Source organism: Penicillium citrinum (assembly GCF_028827155.1).
Source record: "Penicillium citrinum strain IBT 23319 chromosome Unknown utg000006l:1.0-3011923.0:1.0-3012962.0, whole genome shotgun sequence".
Taxonomy (NCBI): domain Eukaryota; kingdom Fungi; phylum Ascomycota; class Eurotiomycetes; order Eurotiales; family Aspergillaceae; genus Penicillium; species Penicillium citrinum.
The window spans coordinates 195,054-213,524 of NW_026622691.1; the positions used below are offsets into that span (position 1 = coordinate 195,054).

The 18,471-nt window shown below is 45.0% G+C and overlaps 9 protein-coding genes across 9 annotated transcripts; 6 read left to right on the forward strand and 3 right to left on the reverse strand.

Annotated features, from left to right (window-relative positions):
• Positions 1-67: 67 nt before the first annotated feature.
• amcA (putative mitochondrial ornithine carrier protein AmcA/Ort1) lies at positions 68-1,090 on the reverse strand (the record flags this gene model as incomplete). The annotated part of the gene is made up of 2 exons (XM_056645541.1): positions 68-931; positions 983-1,090. The coding sequence occupies 2 exons, from the start codon at positions 1,088-1,090 to the stop codon at positions 68-70; spliced, it is 972 nt and encodes a 323-aa protein (XP_056498982.1).
• A 479-nt stretch (positions 1,091-1,569) lies between these two features.
• Positions 1,570-2,050, forward strand: N7469_006624 (CGR1 family protein; the record flags this gene model as incomplete). The annotated part of the gene is made up of 3 exons (XM_056645542.1): positions 1,570-1,624; positions 1,680-1,825; positions 1,910-2,050. 3 exons carry the CDS (start codon positions 1,570-1,572, stop codon positions 2,048-2,050), a joined length of 342 nt encoding a protein of 113 aa, XP_056498983.1.
• Positions 2,051-2,493: 443 nt separating this feature from the next.
• Positions 2,494-3,884, forward strand: N7469_006625 (uncharacterized protein; the record flags this gene model as incomplete). Its single annotated transcript, XM_056645543.1, has 2 exons — positions 2,494-3,125; positions 3,200-3,884. 2 exons carry the CDS (start codon positions 2,494-2,496, stop codon positions 3,882-3,884), a joined length of 1,317 nt encoding a protein of 438 aa, XP_056498984.1.
• A 117-nt stretch (positions 3,885-4,001) lies between these two features.
• On the reverse strand, positions 4,002-4,840 carry tma22 (putative RNA binding protein Tma22; the record flags this gene model as incomplete). The annotated part of the gene is made up of 4 exons (XM_056645544.1): positions 4,002-4,432; positions 4,537-4,624; positions 4,689-4,708; positions 4,783-4,840. The coding sequence occupies 4 exons, from the start codon at positions 4,838-4,840 to the stop codon at positions 4,002-4,004; spliced, it is 597 nt and encodes a 198-aa protein (XP_056498985.1).
• A 2,336-nt stretch (positions 4,841-7,176) lies between these two features.
• N7469_006627 (protein phosphatase regulator REG1) lies at positions 7,177-8,855 on the forward strand (the record flags this gene model as incomplete). The annotated part of the gene is made up of 2 exons (XM_056645545.1): positions 7,177-7,775; positions 7,829-8,855. The coding sequence occupies 2 exons, from the start codon at positions 7,177-7,179 to the stop codon at positions 8,853-8,855; spliced, it is 1,626 nt and encodes a 541-aa protein (XP_056498986.1).
• Positions 8,856-9,194: 339 nt separating this feature from the next.
• N7469_006628 (ELMO/CED-12 family protein) lies at positions 9,195-11,490 on the forward strand (the record flags this gene model as incomplete). Its single annotated transcript, XM_056645546.1, has 4 exons — positions 9,195-9,461; positions 9,530-10,910; positions 10,993-11,429; positions 11,485-11,490. 4 exons carry the CDS (start codon positions 9,195-9,197, stop codon positions 11,488-11,490), a joined length of 2,091 nt encoding a protein of 696 aa, XP_056498987.1.
• Positions 11,491-14,820: 3,330 nt separating this feature from the next.
• N7469_006629 (uncharacterized protein) lies at positions 14,821-15,084 on the reverse strand (the record flags this gene model as incomplete). The annotated part of the gene is made up of 1 exon (XM_056645547.1): positions 14,821-15,084. One exon carries the CDS (start codon positions 15,082-15,084, stop codon positions 14,821-14,823), a length of 264 nt encoding a protein of 87 aa, XP_056498988.1.
• Positions 15,085-15,175: 91 nt separating this feature from the next.
• On the forward strand, positions 15,176-15,858 carry N7469_006630 (uncharacterized protein; the record flags this gene model as incomplete). The annotated part of the gene is made up of 2 exons (XM_056645548.1): positions 15,176-15,430; positions 15,544-15,858. The coding sequence occupies 2 exons, from the start codon at positions 15,176-15,178 to the stop codon at positions 15,856-15,858; spliced, it is 570 nt and encodes a 189-aa protein (XP_056498989.1).
• Positions 15,859-17,401: 1,543 nt separating this feature from the next.
• N7469_006631 (uncharacterized protein) lies at positions 17,402-17,937 on the forward strand (the record flags this gene model as incomplete). The annotated part of the gene is made up of 2 exons (XM_056645549.1): positions 17,402-17,501; positions 17,552-17,937. 2 exons carry the CDS (start codon positions 17,402-17,404, stop codon positions 17,935-17,937), a joined length of 486 nt encoding a protein of 161 aa, XP_056498990.1.
• Positions 17,938-18,471: the final 534 nt, after the last annotated feature.

Sequence of the window (18,471 nt, forward strand, 5' to 3'; positions counted from 1 at the left end):
ACTGATGAGATCGTAATGCATATTTATACTTCTATGGGTATAGCAACTGTACAATCTATTTACCAAACTACCCAAAAAACGACCTCAATCCCTCATAAACAGAAAAGATAAAAGCCGAACTGGGCGCTGAACGAGCACAAGTAATTCCACACCCTCGATACATCCCCTTCAATCCCTGCTGTCTCCACAAAGCACGACTCACACTCCAAAAAGTCTGTCTTTGAGCCCCAGCCGGTCGAAGCGAAATATCCTCCGTCTGTAATCGCGACTTGATCGTATCAGCCGGGTAGAATAGGAAATTGTAACTAATACCCGCCGTGGCACCGGCAATCATCTGCTGATAAATAGGGAGAGAGTCTCCCTTTGACACAATCCCAGACCGTTGGTTATATGTACGGAAAAGCGAGGAAACACCCTCATATCCACCAAACCACGCAGCACTGCCTCCAGTCTCACGAATAAGAGTTCCCAACTGCCCTCGCCAAAATCCAATCAATCCCTCACGACGAAATACATCTGCCACCAGGGCCAGGGGTTTCGGTTGTTGTCCGAAAGTTTCGCTAGGAACTTGCATTCGACATTTAATCAGTTCGATGGGAGTCAACGCCAACGAGGTGATAGATCCCGAAGCAGCACCACTAAGAAGTAAAGCAGTGAAAGGAAGATGTTCGACTCCCGGGAAAACAGTAACACGGAGGGCATCTTGAATAATGCGATAACTGAAGAATAAACAGCTTGTTTCCACGGCGGCTCCGGTCATGGGGGCACTAATGCCACGATATAACCCTTTAATCCCATCTGCACGAAATGACTGGCGAAAACAGTCTAGAGGACCTGTATACCGCAAGGGAAGATGTTCTGGTTGAGATTGTAGTCGGACTTTGACGGTGTCGAAGGGGTATTCAATGAGTTTTCCGGCCATTCCAGCAGCCTGTCATGGTTAGCCTTGCTCTTCATTCTCTGCTCTGCTGCTACGACTCACCGATCCAAAAACGATATCCTTCATAGCCTCAACCCCCTGGTTAGGCGGGAGGACAGGCAACTCCATCGCTTCATCATTAACCGTGATCGCATGCTCGGCCGTCGCCATCAGCTATAGTCCAGGGGGTGTCGGTGTGTGTATTAAGACAGCTATGGCAGGAGCATGATTTGGAGAAACAAAAGTAGACCGCAACGTTTTTGGGGGGGAGGGTGGTGGGGGTGGGTATTTATGAGAGATTTGTTCGACGTGTCAGGAGTGGAGACTCAAAAAAGAGGTAAACCTCGGAGAGAGCAGGAAGATGCCAAGAAGAGGCTAAAGTTGGGCAAATGATGCAGAAACAAGCAAATTGAGGAGAATTCCGGCGCCAAACACGGCGAGAGCGGGCCTGATGGAGTCGAAAAGAAAGAAATTGTGAGGTCAACCGGGAAGTTGCAATTTTGTTAGCGTGCCAAGACCTGCTTATCTGATCTGATAATCTCGGCAGAGTTTTCATTTCACTCCACTTCGAGCGGATGATTTGACTAACTGGACACTCACTGATACTGTCACGCCAGTACATTATACGGTGGTATACACAGACGGACAGAATGTCTACAGCCGTCAGTACAGCTGCCCCTACAAGCACAGGAATGCGGAAGAATGGTATGTCCACCCACCACTCCCACTCCCACCACCACCACCCATGCTAACAAGTCAGGCAAAAACTGGCATGATACCAAAAAAGCCTTCCGACCAAATGCCGGCCTAACCTCCTACGAGAAGCGGAAACAAATCCAAGATCAGCAAAAAGCCGTCAAGGAGTTAGAGCGGGAGATGAAGGAGGAGAAAGAGGCTGAGCGACAGGTGAGCAGTCCCTACTCTATGCGATGACCTGCGATGGCCAGTCATGACTACTACATTCAGCGGGATCTAATCATGAGATTATAGAGCCATATTCAACGCATCAAAGACAAGCGAGCCGCAAAGGAGGAGAAGGCCCGTTACGAGAAGATGGCCGAGAAAATGCATGCTAAGCGCGTGGAGCGCTTGAAGCGCAGAGAAAAGCGCAACAAATTGCTGAACTCTTAGAGCGGCAGATCAGAGAGCAGCAGCAGCAGCAGGAGGAGGAGGAGGAGGAGGAGAGCAGAATAGTTTGGAGCAGCATGGTTATCCGTATAGACTGGGAATCATCTGTACTCTGTCTGCTTCGCTGCTCTACTGCCTATTACAGTATGCAGTATGCAGTATGCAGTACGCACTGCCTGGCGTTGGTGGATTTCATAGCGATAAAAGTGCATTATTTAATAAATCATTCTTCTAAGCTGAAACAATGAAATAATCTACAACTTATCTCTTAACTATATCAAATTATTATCAATATCATGTATTTATTGTCTATACAGTACACAATGCAGTACTTGCCGATCTCTTGGCACTCCGCACTCCGCACTTCTCTCATCCTCTTCTACACTCCCTCACTTCTCGACTCTTCCTCAATCTTCGATTCATTCTCCCGTTAAATATCACACCAAATGCTTTCAGATGATATTATCCCGCTTATACATACCCGAACTCCCTCCGCCACTTTCCCCTTAACCCACTCCCGCGATGACGTCGATGAACCGTTTGCAGACGTCCCCCGGATCACTCGAGCCCAACATTCGACCCAGTCAACAGACACTCCAACTCCGGTCTCTACACCAGGAAATGCTCCAGAACCTGCTTCAGCTCGGCCTCGCTCACATGCCCATTCCCACTTCCGATCACACTCTCACACTCACTCCCATTCGCGGTCTCACTCCCATGATCCACTCGGTCTCGAGGGTCCCAGATACCCTCACTTCTCGCGACATAAGCATAGCAAATCACGCGAACTTCGTCTTCCAAAACCAATGAGTCAACTCGCTTCTGCTGGTGCCCGCGGTTTCTGGTCACGGGAGAGAGATCGCGAAGATGATGGCATGTTACGCCCGATCACACGGGAAACAACCCGGTCTCGCTGGGGCTCAGAGTCTACGAGAGGCACAGGAGGGACGAATAGTCGCAGAGGAAGTCTACTCGATGTACCAGGGCAGCATGAGCGATTAGGACCAATTCGACGACAAGAGATTCAATCAATGGAGGATTTGGAAAGGGTGAAACGAAGGAGGAAGCAGGGCGAGGAGTGAGTCCACGAATAATACTCCACTGTATACTCTTGTATACTTTCAATCCTAGGGTTTCTGCTAACAGTCATAGATACCTCCGCTCGGCACTTACAACAATCAGTACCCAAGCAACAGATGCCACTCGTCGACTAGACTACACCTATTACAGCTTATTGGAAAAGATCACCGCTCTCAACTCAACTATATCCTCCTTCCAAGAACTCTCCGACTCCGCAGCTGCATTCCTCAGTGACTTTGAGCGTGAAACATCTACTCTAGACCAGGATCTACGCAAACAAATCATCGATTTGAAAGGCTTCACCCCGCAAACCGACAAAATCTCCCACCTCGAATCCCGCATGCAATCAGGCCGGGCCAAGGCTGAGCTTCTGGGATCCCGATTAGAAGGCGTGAAAAAGGAAATCGAACAATGGGAGAGGAGAGAGATGGAGTGGCAGGAAAAGACCAGTCGCCGATTGCGGATCTTCTGGATTATTGCGGGGAGTACTTTTCTCGTATTAATCTTGGGAATCGTTCTGCAATCTTCGACTCAATTGAATTCGATGCCAGCAGGGCCAGAATCAAAGTCAAACCCGCAGTCGGACTCAGCTATGAACCAATCCTTTTCTCCCCCTGCTTCCCTCTCTGCCTCTCTCTCGGCATCCTGGTATCCATCGAGTCTCGCAGAACGAAGAGAAAGTCTCCGAAGCGCCACAACATCATCGATCACAGCAAAAACAACCGACGATCCACTACGAGTTCTCAACGAATTATAATCATCTATTTTTGTCATTTCTGTATTCATGATACCCTCATAACTGCCAGTGTCCACCACTTCAGCCTGCCAGCTCTGTCCAGCTATGCAATGCTATGCAATGCTATGCTGCATTTCTTTAAACCCCCGCAGCCGCAGCATCAGCCTTCTTCTTCTTCTTATCTTCAATAAATTCAATATTCGCCTCAGGAACCTTATCCCCATGAACCTCAAGTAACCACTCCTTAACATCTTCACTAACATCTCCCTGAACTGTAATCTCCTCCGCACCAGAAGGAGCCCTCGTCATAGAAGATCCTGTCGCAAACTTCTTCCCCAAATCCTTCGCAATCTTCTTATTCTCCATCCCAAATATCTCCAACCCCATAATAACAGTAACATGCTTCCGCTTGTTCCGCTCAACTCGCTTGATATACACCTTTGAAGCGGCTTTTCGTTCCGCATCCCGAGCCTCGACTTGTGCGGCTTTCGCTTCTTTCTTGGCGGCGTCTTTGGCGGCGCGTTCCTGCGCTGATACGGAGAGTGTGGAGAGATTTGCCGTTACAGCGTCTATTTGTATTAGCTTTTCGTTTTCTTTTTCTTCATTGCCCGCGTTTGTCCATGGGTAGTTGTCAAGCATCAAGCGTGATCCAGCATGAGGGTGGGGGGATTACCGGCAGAGTATAATTTCGTCCAGAGATCGGGATATTTTGATTCAAGCCATTCCTCGCATTTCTTAGCAGTTCCTCCGAATTCACAGTACTGAATATGTCAGTTAGTTCTCTTATTACCATAAACCCCCATCTCGTTGTATATCGTTGCTAACCTCCGGCGGCAGAGTACACACTGCATTCATTAGCTCATCGTCCTTCTCTCTTCAATCAATCCCTTCATCCACACCACACTGGAATATCACTCACCTCCACAGTAAACAACATGACGAGCCTGCGGCTCAATTGGTGCTTCCACGTCGGCCATTTTGTATTCCGCTGAGCAGTTGCTTCTTGCTTGGAGCTTGCGATAGAATCTCCAGTGGGCTGGCGGGGCACTGACTAATCGCACGTGATGTCATGTGATAATCATCTCCACGTGACATATTCCACTCCATCACATGATATCTGTGATTTATCACGTGATGCGAAAATAAACCGGGCGAGAAGTTGAGCGCTTGGAAACTCCCGGAGTAACAAGATTGCCACATTCACATTCAACACACAATCACACAACCAAGGAAACGCGTAACTTGGTATCTGAGCATATACAAAGCACTTAGTCCCTGTACTATGTACAGTGTACAGTGTGAATCCTTCTGCAGTATAAGTGATAATTGATAACCCAATGGCATCGATTGGATGTTGTGATCGGGGTAATCCTTATCTCGATGAGTTGGCCAACTCAATTCCATCAGACTACTAGTAATTGTAACTACAAGCAGTTACTTACTATATTTAGTTAGTATGTGTACTATGTAACTAGCACTGATAGCAGTACGAAATCGTGGTAACTGGACTCCGAGTTTGAGTACCTTTGGCTGAATTATGGGGCTGTCTGGACTACTGCACGTCAACGGGCGTGCATTTCCAAAGGACGAGATAGCGCTGTCCAGGGTCCTCGTTGGTAGTAATGTTCAATTTATGTTTTAGTTTTGAATCCATTGTACATTGTAGTAATCAGCATAATATATTATATCCATTTTTATCCGATACTAGTTCTATAGATAGAACATAGTTAGCTTATACAACCGGTAGTTCCCAACTTCATTTTTATCTACTCTATTGTACTCTAGTATATGTACCAGCAACTGGGTACAGCTCCACAATCCGAGACAACGGTCCGGGGGCCCGTGGGGATGTGCATGAAATTTGCGGTCCAGTCCTATCCACACACAAAATTTTACCAGGTCTAGAGCTGGGTAGCTACATCACACAGCCAACATGCAATCATTAAGCACTCTCGTTGGTTAATATTGGTGCAGGATAAACGGACCAGGGCGGATGCACCTTGAGGGTTTAACGGCGCCAATCAGTGATCTGCTTGTATGCAGTGCACAGACGAGGGTGTGTGTGACGCTAGTATGTACACAATAGTTAGTGTAAAGTGTACTTATCTGTATACTGCATGGCGTGGCATAGTATTGGCATTGGCATTGGCGTTGACATTGACATTGAGGTTGTTGAATTGAATTCAATATGATGCAATTAAGACGGGGATTCTTTTAGTATGCCGTTAGTATACTTGTATGTTATTGTAATATACTAGATCTATACTCACTATCTTATACTATTTCGTTCTGGACTATCCACCTATCCTGATCCTGATCCTGTACCATGTACATAGTATAAACTGGCTAATCGCATCGGGAGCTTATCGCACGCCAGAGTAGGTCCGTGCTGACGAGTCGATCGATTGTCCAATCCAGCCTTGTATCCTCGTCATCTTATTAGTTCGGTGATATTATTCAGTTAGATCATATACGCAATCATTTACTCAATAAGTTTCAGAAGTAGTCAGCCTTGTAATAGTATTGAGCATAGTCAATTTCTACATATTATGTATATTAGTAGTATAGAGAATATCTAACTACTATGTACAGTATGCATACCCTCTTGAAGCAATAATAACATGATATCAAGACTGTACACAGTGCTGAACTCCTCTGTATCTTGTCCCACCCTGTGCCACCCACTCTTACTTACTGCTGTGCTCAGACCCTGCGCTCTCTACTCCTCTATTACAGTATGTACATGACCCCCTCTGCATCTCTCCTCTGCCCATCTACCCCCTGCCCCCTCGCTAGTCGGGGATCTTAGCTCCACCAAGGAAGCTCGCAAAGTGGGGAATCGTGCGGTCTAGCCATCGCAACGTCTCGTAACTGTAACTGCGGCCAGTGCGCAGATTGTGGCAAACGAAAGCAAAAATTGAAAGAGGGGAGGAAGTTTGTGAAAAAGTCTAGCAGTGTATGGTATGTACTATTGAATAGAGAAGAGAAAAAAAAAGTATTTGAAGTGGCAACTTGGAAGGGCAAAAAAAAAAAAGAAAAAGAGGGAAGGAACGTTTTCTTTTTTTTCTTTTTTCTTGTTTTTTCTCCAGTCGCACCTACCCTCCTCCACACTCTCGCGCTCTCTCCACTCGCTCCTTCTGTTTGCGGAAATCCTCTGTGCTCCTTCCTCCCCTTCTTCTTCTTTCACCTCGTGACTTGCTTTTTTTTTGTTCAACTTTCGCCTCGTTTAATATCCTCCTCTCCATCACCTCTTCACCACTTCCACTGCTATCCTCTATTCACATCTGCTGTATACGCCCATGATATCTTTATCATGACAGCGGTGCTGGCTCCCCGCGATCGCTCGCCACCCTTCCCCGATCCACTCCGCTCACCCACCACCCAACGATACTTTCTACACGACCATAATCTCCTCAGTAAATCCCCCATGCAAGATGATTTCTCTTCAAAAGACTCCCCGAGTCCCATCGCTTCAACCGTCTCATCCCTTCCGCCATCTCCGAACTTCACTCCAACCGTTCACGATCCACTCTATACCCCGACTCTGAGCAGTTTGTCGTTAGATGAGGACCTCGTGCCCACCGATGACTCGGAATTGTCGGAATCGTCCCCGCAAGACGTCAAGAGTGAGGAAGGTCCTGAGGATATAGAAGGGGATGTCGATGTCTCTGCGTCTCCCTCTCTCTGGACTTCTCCTGCTGCAGATGACTCTTCCGTTGAAGATGAGCCGTCGCGTCATGTTGATTATCTAGCTCATGAATGGAAAGAGGAGGATATCTGGGCTTCATGGCGTTATGTCACTTCTCGGAAGAATGATTATAGCAACGGAGTTCGTCTTGAGAATGCCTCGTGGAGGACATGGGCTAAGGCGAAGAATAACCTCGGGACTATCTCTCCTGAGACATTGAACTGGTGAGTAAACACAGCGATATCGCTTGCGGTGTCTTTTGTCTAACTAAAAACAGGCTCAAAGATTGCGATGTCACTTGGCTATATGGTCCTTTGAAAACATCCGTATCCTTAGACACCATCACTTCAGACGGTTCTCCCCCTCCCAGCCGTTTGGAAACTCCCAACTCGTATACCGATCGAAAACCCATTTTGAAGAAGAAGACAGCTTCAGAAACTATTCTTCAGCGCTCACTCTCCCAGCATACTCTGCTCCAACATGCCGGGGCTATTCTTAAAGCCCAAGAGGCCGCCCATGGATGGACTCGGCCGTCGTTCCCTCGGTCAAATACAGACCTTGATCAGATCCACCGTAGGACGGGGAGCTCGACTTATTCGCTCAATGGCACTCTCACTACCACTTCGTCTTCTGGAATGACTTCTCCAAGTGAGCGACGACACATCCACTTCAATAATGAGGTGGTGCAATGCATTGCCGTCGAAGCCAAAGAAGGCGATGAAGATTGGCCGGTCGTGGATGATGAGTCTTCATCTGATGATGGAGTTGTCATGATGCGACAGATATCTGGCCAAGCGTCCCTCAGTAACCGCAGTACTCCACGAAACAGTTTCAGCAGTGACAGCAAAACAATAGCTCCTTTACCCTCCACCACCTTAAAATACCGCGGAGACACTCCTGATCCACACGAATCTGTCCTCGATCGATGGACTTCTCTTCCTTCTTCTACCTCCGCCTCCTCCTCTTCGAAATTATCTCCCACCCCATCAGTGGAAACACTCCGCCCACCTCAATCTACACCACAACCCTCTGCCAACTTCCTCCTTGATTATGATGATGAAGATCCCAGTCTCGATTTCACCGGACATTATCGAACTCAAGACCAGCCATGGTTCGTAGAAGATGAAAACGAGACCGATCGTCCCCTCCACCTCACCTCTTCAGGTATGTTTATGCCTTATGGAGAGGGAGAAGAGTCGGAGGGAGAGTCTATCGGCAATGGACTGTTTGGTCGTGTCGTCGACACTGTCAATACAGCCCGAGATATTGCCCACGTTATATGGAATGTCGGTTGGCGACGTTAACAGTGTCAGCAGTCTATAGTCAGCAGTCAGCAGTGCTGCTATACTGCTTGATAAAAGTCACGCGTATACGATTTGCATCTCTGGAGTTGGTATAGATTCTGCCATGTATCACGAAGTAAAGCAAATAATATTTATTCATGTTATGTGTATATTTTAATTTATTCATCATCTATTATCTTTTTATTATCTACTCGTTTATTCTATTATTCATTATCTATCATCCATTGATCTATTTACTGTCGTATATTTGCTGTCTAACCTAATGATATCTCTCCGCCCCACAACCCCTGATCGCCGATGCGCCGGTGCGCCCAACCAACTCTCCTCCACTTTCACGCCATGGAGAACGTCAATGTCGCCGAGTTGGTTGAGCGCCTGGGAAGTGATGAAGATGCCGTGCGCAAAATGGCAGTCTTCAAGCTTCAAGGCAATATCGGGGATCCCTCCTTCGCCGACCTGTTTATTGCGGAGGGAGGGTTGACCCGTCTTCGATATCTCACCCTTCACGCCAGTGGGAATACCCTCGCTTATAGTCTGACCAGTTTTGCCCGACTGCTTGAGGTGGATAAAGGATGGGAGTGTGTGGATGAGGAATTGGTCGAGCGGGTGAGCAGTTTATAGCCTACAGTCTGCAGCTTACAGTTTGGATCTTGCTAACTCTGCTCTTCTGACAGATCGTCGAATTGATTGTCACCCATCCTCTTGTGAATATCCTTCGTGGTGCAATGTCGATTTGCGTCTCTGTCGTCTCACACCCTCACGCTGGGGGTCGTCACTCGCCACAACCCGATATGTTCGGCTTTCGAGCCTTGAAACCCGCCATCGCGATTTATCCGCAATTTCTGGAAATGCTCGTCAGTCGACTATCCTCTGCAGACCATGCTCTATGCGCCAATGCGTTACAATTGATTAACTCGCTAATGCGGGACTCAATCACCTACGATTCCGAAGCAGAGTGGCCTAAATTTATCCAGCGATTGCAGGATCTCGGTGTCATTCGTGCGGTTTACGTTTTGATGCAGGATTCAGCGTTACAGGATCTGGCTCATCCGCTATTGGAATTCCAGTCCCTTACGAAGGTTCTTTTGCGGAAATGGAAAGAAATTCCCCTGAATCAAGAGAAGCCCGAGCATCGCAGAGCACTTAAGGGGATTCATTTGGCTAGTACGAAGAATACCGAGGATGCGGAGAAGGAGAAGGAGAATGTTAGAGAGAATGGAGAGGAATTGAAAAAGTCGAAAAAGCACCATCCTGAGAAATGGCGGCGACTTGGTTTTGAGACGGAGAGTCCTGCGGCGGAATTCTATGGCGTGGGATTTCTGGGTATGATGGATTTGGCCGATTACGTGCGCAGTCATCAGGATGAATTTCAAAAGATGCTCTTAGAGCAGTCGAGTAAACCATCTCGACAGCGATGTCCAATTGCACGAGCGTCGTTGGCTGTGACGTCGATTCTGTACGAGCATTTCGAAGTGGATAAATCCGACATGGACGATTCGAAAAGTTACATGCTCATGGACTCGCGCGTCAGTTTGGACCGACTATTCCGTCCTCTCCTTCTACATTGGACCCGTCTACACGTCGCAGGTTTACAAGCCTTTTTCCGATTATGGAAAGCCACAGCGGCGGAGATGGATGACTTGGATAAATTGGTCGAATTAGTTCGAATCCTCATCGAGTCTGTTGTTGGCGGGGCATCGCGAACGAAAGAAGTTCACGATATTGAGGAGGAATTAGCGGGTTTCGAATATCATCGGCTTCGCGAGTTACAGATGGAATTACTGGAACTTACCTATGAAGATGCATGGGGTCAACATCTTCGTCAGGTTCGAGAAGAATTACATCATGAAGCGTTGCAATTTGTGAAGGAACAACGAACTCGATGTTTACTCCAGGGTGCTTGGTTTTCATTGGAGAATAAGGATGGAGCTGGAGCTTCGCGTAATGCGCAATATGTGCAATTATCACATAATCGTCGATATCTCCATTTTGGAATTTTCAATCGAGAAGGTGATGATCGACGAGCTCCGGAGTTAGACACTCTTCCTGAGAAAAGTAGTTTCCCTTTCCCTCTCCCTCCCTCTATACTTTGCATTTTTTTTTATATATATACTTATGCTGACCAATGACCATTTAGTCGATCTATCCACCGTTTCATCAGTGGTATCCAATATCTCAACAGATACAGCCTCATCCTCAACAGCCCGTCAAGCCGCAACAAAAATCACAATCCACGGCTACGCCCCAACCCAAACAGAAAAACACACTCGATCAACAAGCACAAATCGAGGAAACTCAGAAATCACCCTCTTAACCCTCCGTCCATCATCACACAGTGAAGCATCGGAATGGTTAGATGGGTTATTGATGTTATTGAATCAACAACCCATTACGTCGGAAACGAGTAAATTGATTGATTTGGTCGGGAATTATGGTCTTAAGATTCGTCTTTTGAATGTTAGGTTTGATGATGCTACTTTTGCGGGTGAGGTTCCTGTTGTTCCGGGGAGAGAGGGATTGGATGAGGATTATTATTATGATGTTTGTGGGGGGGGTTTAGTGTATCTGTCTAGGGTGAGTGGACTCTGGTGGAAAGTTTTATACCCGTTTATATATTGTAATATATCAGTATTAGATGGAACTAACTCTGATTGATTTCATTTTTACTTGATTGAATCCATACTGGGCTTGTAGAGGAGTACTCTTGTACTTTTTTGTATAAAATGAGTTTCAGCGAGTATGTTTAATACAGTTTTGTAGCTTTAGAGTATTAGCTCATTGATATCAGTAATGATATAGACAACTGTATACTAATATAGAAATAGGATATTTGAGATCTAGAGACTTATATGAACTAGCGAAGTAGCTACCTAGCTACCTAGTATCTGGTCTATTATATCTGAGAGGCCGTGTATTACAACTATGCGGTTGTATACTGTAAAGGATAGATAGTACCTACTACTAGTAGGTATTATATCTCATAAGGATATATCCTTATGAGATATAGTATGGCCGGTTATATGGCAATGACCATGGATAGGTTATCGCCTGATAGCCATATTATGCTTAGATATTGTTGCATACACTCTCAGATACTTCTATCTCTACCTCGGGTAATATAGTCAATTCTTGGCGATAATCATTTTCATCATGAAGAGTCCAATCTATAGTATAGATTTCGACAATAGTAGCCTCCTAGAGCAGGTGTAAACTTTTATATATCTTTTTACTCATTCAGGATGTAATATACAGGTGTTGAATAGCCAAAGATTGCTGGTAGAGGGTATTAGAAGGGACATTTACTAAACATGAATTGAATTAAATGTATAATATGTGTATTTCAGAATATTCTAAAATATACAATATTATTACTTAACACTAGTAGTGTAAGTAGTCTGAGTGTATACATACGTAAAAAAGGTGACGGTAACACTGCCGCCTCGGGAAGCGATCGGCTCCCGGAGCCCAGCTGGGTTAGTCCCCTCGCCGCCCTAAGCTGCTCCCTGAGCAACCCAGAGCAACCCAGAGTATTCCCGGAGTGTTCCTGGAGTGCTCCGGGAGCTGCTTCTGGAGCACTCTGATCGCTCATCTTTGATGCTCCGGCTGAACCACAATACGTCTCTTTCTTGTTTCACGTTCTCTGATAATAAGCGCTTTGTCCACAGTCGCTTCTAGGAGCTCAAGCAAATTTATGACTTAATCTTGCAGAGTATCTATTCTCCAGTGTTTGCTTATTGATTTTATCGCTTTATGACCATAATCCGCTCTGCTGCAGAAGAAGCTAAATCCTATCAATACAGTCTCGGATGTCTCTTTTCTCTTCACAATAGAAATATTTATATTTCTTAACATAAGATAAAAGAAGACAATTTGATTGTTTTCTCTGACTCTATGCTCTGGATTAGTTCAGCCGCAGAACTATTATTCACTACTATAGTCTGTTATGCTCTCCACGACCACAAAGACTGTACTTTATATCTATAATAAAGTTTGAAATATATCAATAGACTATAATATTCTAATTACTATGATATTATTGATTATATCTCCAGATATAATTTTCTAGAAGTGTTTTCTTTTGCTGATATAATGCAAACAAATACAGTCATCAATTGGCTATTCTAGTTTACAGTAAAGCAAATATCAAGAATCTTATTTATAGTTATTTGCGGCTCAAGCAGAGATCTTTTTTTGATTATATTTCTTTCTGGAAATTGAAAATACAATAAAATAATTGTGCAGAAAATTATAAGAAGTCAAAATTGTTACGGACCCTGCGACGAGGGGCCGCAACTTACTGATGGGCCACCGAGAGCCAACCAACCTGTCAGGGTTTGGAGTCATGTGCACAAGGCGGAACAAAGGGAGTGGAAAACAGCCTCCTATGAACTGTCACATCGGATACCGTGTTTAACGAAGTGACGGTTAGCGCAAACGCCTGCATAAGCGTTCATCCTACCAGCACCAATACTACCAATATAGATATTAATACTACCATATTACTGCCAAGATTTTGTATAATAATACAATTTTGCTAAGAACTAGCCTTGTCCTACTTTTTGAGCAGTTTCCCGCTTATTGAGCCGCTTATACTATAAGCCGATTTTCAAAAACCCCGCTCATACCCTGATTATAAGCCGCTCATAAAACCCGCTTATGAGCGGGTGCCCAGGTCTATCTCAGATTTTAATCTTATAACTAGTCGGATTAGCATTGGCTAGTAGACTGACTTAAAGATATTTCTCCAGATGTTCAATATTCTATTCTCGACATTTAAAAGTATATTTATTGTCTCACAGACAATTATCACAAGGTATTGGGGATTAGTAAAAAGAGGTATTCTAGTTAGTTATATAGTTAAATTAGTAATAGTTTCCCTTTCAATTCAGCCGGGAAGCGTTAATGAATTGTGTGTGCGTTAACCGTATTCAATCGCTCAAAAACATGGAAATACTCGGAGATTGATCATACGGCAATCTTTTCCAGGAGAATAAGACATTTACTAGTAATCCAACAAGTCCTAGAGGCCTAAGGCCTTATACAGTTATACTGTTGAGCTGGGGCCACTGGATATCAATCCCCGAGTGGCCATCGAAACTAGCTGTACAACAAGCGGCATAGTTCTAATACAGATATGTGGTCACCTAGGCTTGTCCTTAATCTTTCAGGCCGTGCAGACCGCTTAGCTTCCTAGTTTGAACGAGGGAATCCGGTTAAGAACCGCCCTCTGCAGCCCCTGGACGCCTCTAGGCTATCACAAGATTGTTCTGGCAGATCGCGGACGTTTGGGTTTACTACCAAGCTCGGGCCCAAAAAAAAAAAAAACAAATTCTCGTCCCCTACTGTATTATTAGGCCAATCCACTATTGAATCGCTTATTCCTGTCAGTGGCACCTATATTTAGGGTGGAGTCACTGCTTATCTCTCATCAACACAATCCAATAGCTTCAGACACAGGTCTTTGAGGTAGACAGTTGGATGTAGGATAAAATGATTGACAAATGGGTATTCACCAGCATATCGGCGGAGATGCTCTAGAAAATTTAAGACAGCAAAAGAGAGAACTATTACTGCGCTTACACATTTCATGCTCCAACAGTGTCATCCGGGCGTCAAACGTGAATTTGGGAGCTTAGGGCCAGACGCAAAGGGATGTATGCCCATGCGGCTAATAATGAGCGGAAGGAAATAAAGTAGCAAGAAGTCAATGGTACCGTAGATTTAAACAAGATTCTATTGGCCAGTATCAAGCATCATGAAATATCTTAGATAGCGACGAATTATGCTTTGCTAATGGGTCATGCTGACAGGTGGTCATGCCCTGCACCGGGGCACAAGGCTCAATTGCCCTACCGGTCCCCTCGAGTAAATCCGGTAGAACAACTGGTTATGATATCATTACCACCAATCTTGACCGATGCCATTTACTGTATGAGTGGATCGTAACGAACCGTGTCACGGTGGCCTAGTACTTCGAATTAGCAGCCTCTTCGACAATCAAGCAGGAATGTACAACATCGGCCTTAATTATCATGCTTACTAGCGTATTACTGTGCATGAGATCTGGCATCGAAGCAGCGGCAAGCCTAGGTATAAAAGCATTGAAATTCATGGTCTTGTAGATGCGTTCATATTTATTCAGGTCGATTATACTCTCAACAATCGTGTAAGTTTCCTTGGCGTTTGCCTTATGGTCACATTTGCCACCAACGCTCCTAGCATCAGACATTTAAAGAGTTACCCTATCCCAGTACATCTATGTTCGAACTCTTTCAATAACTCTCCTTCATATTCAATCTTTTTCTCGTCTCTGACACAATATGCAAAGGCAGATCGCTGGAACATTGGATGTCCGTTTTGTTGATCGTATCCAACAAGATATCCTTGAGCATCGAAACGACGCAGAATATGACATCTTGTACTTAACCCCAGTATCTGATTCAAATCACGATTTTCGTGTGCGCATCGAGGATTTCCCAAGTCTTGATCTAGAAAACTTTGATCAATGGTCTCAAAGTTTCAGAACCGCCTACGCCCATATCAACCAGCGTCATCCCCTTGGAGTGCCGTTTATCGTCAGTGAAGTCTGCAAATCAGGATGTACTCGGCATCATTCCAGAGCCTAGCCGTCGGATACTTCCTAAGTACCGTCTTGGTGCAAGGATTGTCTATTCCAGGTGTCGATTAGCGCAGTAACGCCAGTGCCTTGAACACGCGAGCTGGAAACGATTACCGCATCGCAGTCTACCAGAATGGCCAATGTACTGGAGAGGCTATTCCTTATTCAGGTGACGACGAAGATTGCCACAATGGTCTCGGTGACGGCGGTGCTGGTCTTCAGCTCTTGGCTCTAGATGCCGATGGCATGCTTGTTTTCTATGATGCAGCTGATTGCCCCGACGGCCAAGAGGTCGACACCTTCAGTCCAAATGATGACCAGACCGGAACTGACTGCAAGCCCCTGCGCGGAAACCCTGTTTCATTCCGGTTTATCAAGGTTTAAATCATCAGCAAGCTTCTTTGTTGTCTCATATTGCTCTGGAAATACAACCTAAGGAAAACCTATGTACCCAGAGCTTTTTTTTTTTGCAGAATATTGAATTAGTCTTCTCCTACATACAACTGTGTCAGCTTTTTAAGAGATGAGTGAAATGGTGGCAAGCCTCCTATCAAATCACGGATAGGAACTCATGTTAGTTTGGAATGAAAATGCTGAATTGCGCAGAAATTCTAATAGCTCCTAGATATTGGCGATGAGAAGTATGTAAAACGCTGAGGTGGCAGTGCGTAGGATTTTCTTTTAAAGTGTATATGTTATAAATTGCAGCTAGAAGATGTGTATTTCTGTAGAAAATATGTCTTTGGATTCTTTGCAGATTGGCAGGTACCCAAAAAAAAAACAATATAGCGAGGTCTGATGCAGCGGCATTGGAGCTCATCGGTGCCGTATCACCCGGCACCCCGCCAGCTGAAATATCATGAAGCCTATAGTACATAAATGCCGTCAAAATAGCATTTAAAATGCGTGCCACACTTGGTGGTCCGTATGGTTTAATGATCACTTCGTCCTCCTGGTGATTCTTGCCAAGGGTCAAGAGTCGTGGGTCAAAGAAAGCTCGACGAGCGAGTTAAGGATCTGGGCGAGGTGTACGAGTGGCTGTCTCAGCTAATTACACAAGAAGCCTTGCAGTAACATTAGATAACCAACGAAATCCGAATACTTGGCACGACCTTCTACCCCCTCTGGCCACATAAATGTTCTCCCCCATAATTCAGGCTAGCCATCTTAGGCCTTAGTGTATTGTACTGCACTTTATATTGAAATCAGTATGCCCGCTTATTGTAATGGCTTTGGTGTGCTTTATCATGTTATATATTACTGCTAATGCATATGCAAAGGAGTGGGGGAGGATATTTATGTGGCCAGAGGGGGTACTAGTACGGAGGTCCGTTTCTTAGCGACTAAGAAGCCCAGGAGGAACGAGAAGGGGGCGCAGAGCCTGCTAATCGATGAATGAATTTAAAAAGTAAAATATTGTGTATTACTGTACTGTATGCTATTTCTATCTTACACATAAGTGTCGAGTAATGCCAGCATAGTAGAACTGGGTCGATGTGCAGTTATAACGAATTGCATAGTAAAGATTCTTACTGTATAAATACTCTCAGTTTTTCATTAGTCTTCCATGTCATAGTATACATTAGTGCTGTCTTTTCTCAGTATGTTTGATCGGGCTCTTAATAAATCATGAGGTAATAAACGTGTTTTGAACATAATTGGCCTTGGTATCCTCAAAAATGGGAAGAGGCTCATAGAAAAATTGCGAAATTCCAACACATTGTGACCCCGGTAGGAAGAATGACGCCCTATCTCCATGGCCCCTGCCCTTGAAAAGACCTCGCATATACTATCGTGGATAGCCGATCTCAGTTACTTTTAGCCTGTATCCATTTCAACTTCAATTCTGTTTTCGATATCTGGAAGTTGTGCTCAATTGGGTCTTGCTCTTGGTATCCTACAGTTCAAGATCCCCGGACAATCTAGCATGGAAACTACAGAAGGCTTAGACTTTAACAAGCTCGGGAAATTGTCAACTGACTATCAACGGAGGAAGGTTCAAAGTCGTACCGCACAAAGACGATGTCGTGAGTACATCAATTACCTTCTTTTAAGTCCCAATCTGACACATTTTCAGGTGAGAAGGCAAAGCAGCAGAAAAGGAGAGATCTCTATGCACAGAAGAATGGTGAATTTGAAACAAATCACGGAAGCATCGCAAACCAGTTTGTCATGGACAAAAAGCCCAAAGAACAGATGACGCCAAAAGGAATGTGTGCAGTCTCAGCCTTGCGCGGATTTGATGGGCAACAGCTTGAACACCACCCTCACGCGTCCGAAGAAATCAAAATATCAGAACTGATGGAGGAAAAGCCGAACTCCATATTCCCCCAGTTTGAAGAAGTTTTGTCAAGTAACTTGTTGGTGCCGGAAGCCGACTCTTCGCTGCTCCAAGAAGAGGGGATGGGAAAGACTTGCTTCCCAGTAAGTGATCTTTCTTATGGCCAGTGGAAAACATATTGACTGTACTGTTAGACATCGGCCTTTCCAACAAAGAGCAGCGGATTGATTCCTTTTCAACCCTACAATGAAAGTCCTCTCAACCCCGGTGTATACCAGTCTTCTGGCAAAGAGAACATCGACTATTGTGCAGAAAATGTGTGTCAAGAGTCTTGTCCTATATTGTCGCCATATGATAATTTAAAATTAAAGCCCGCCACTGAGGCAAATCAGCAATCACAGTCAATCATCCAAAGCCAAAGAGTTAACTTATGTGGGCAAGGTGAATTCCTCGTCCAGAAAATAATATCGTTAGTCGATATAGGTACTTCGCTCGGGATTTTGAGCTCAAACCATCGTCTTCAGAATTTACTCTCAAATGCTCAAGCAGAGCTAAGAGCGCTGCGGAAAAGTGATGGCGTGCAGAGTGATAGTCATATGATAGATCTAGTTGAATACTAGCATAGGTTTTTACAAATTCATAAATCCTAAGTGATAGTACTGCCATGGAGTTGATCATTTCATATCCTTATACTGTAGGCTCGTTAGGCCCGTCAT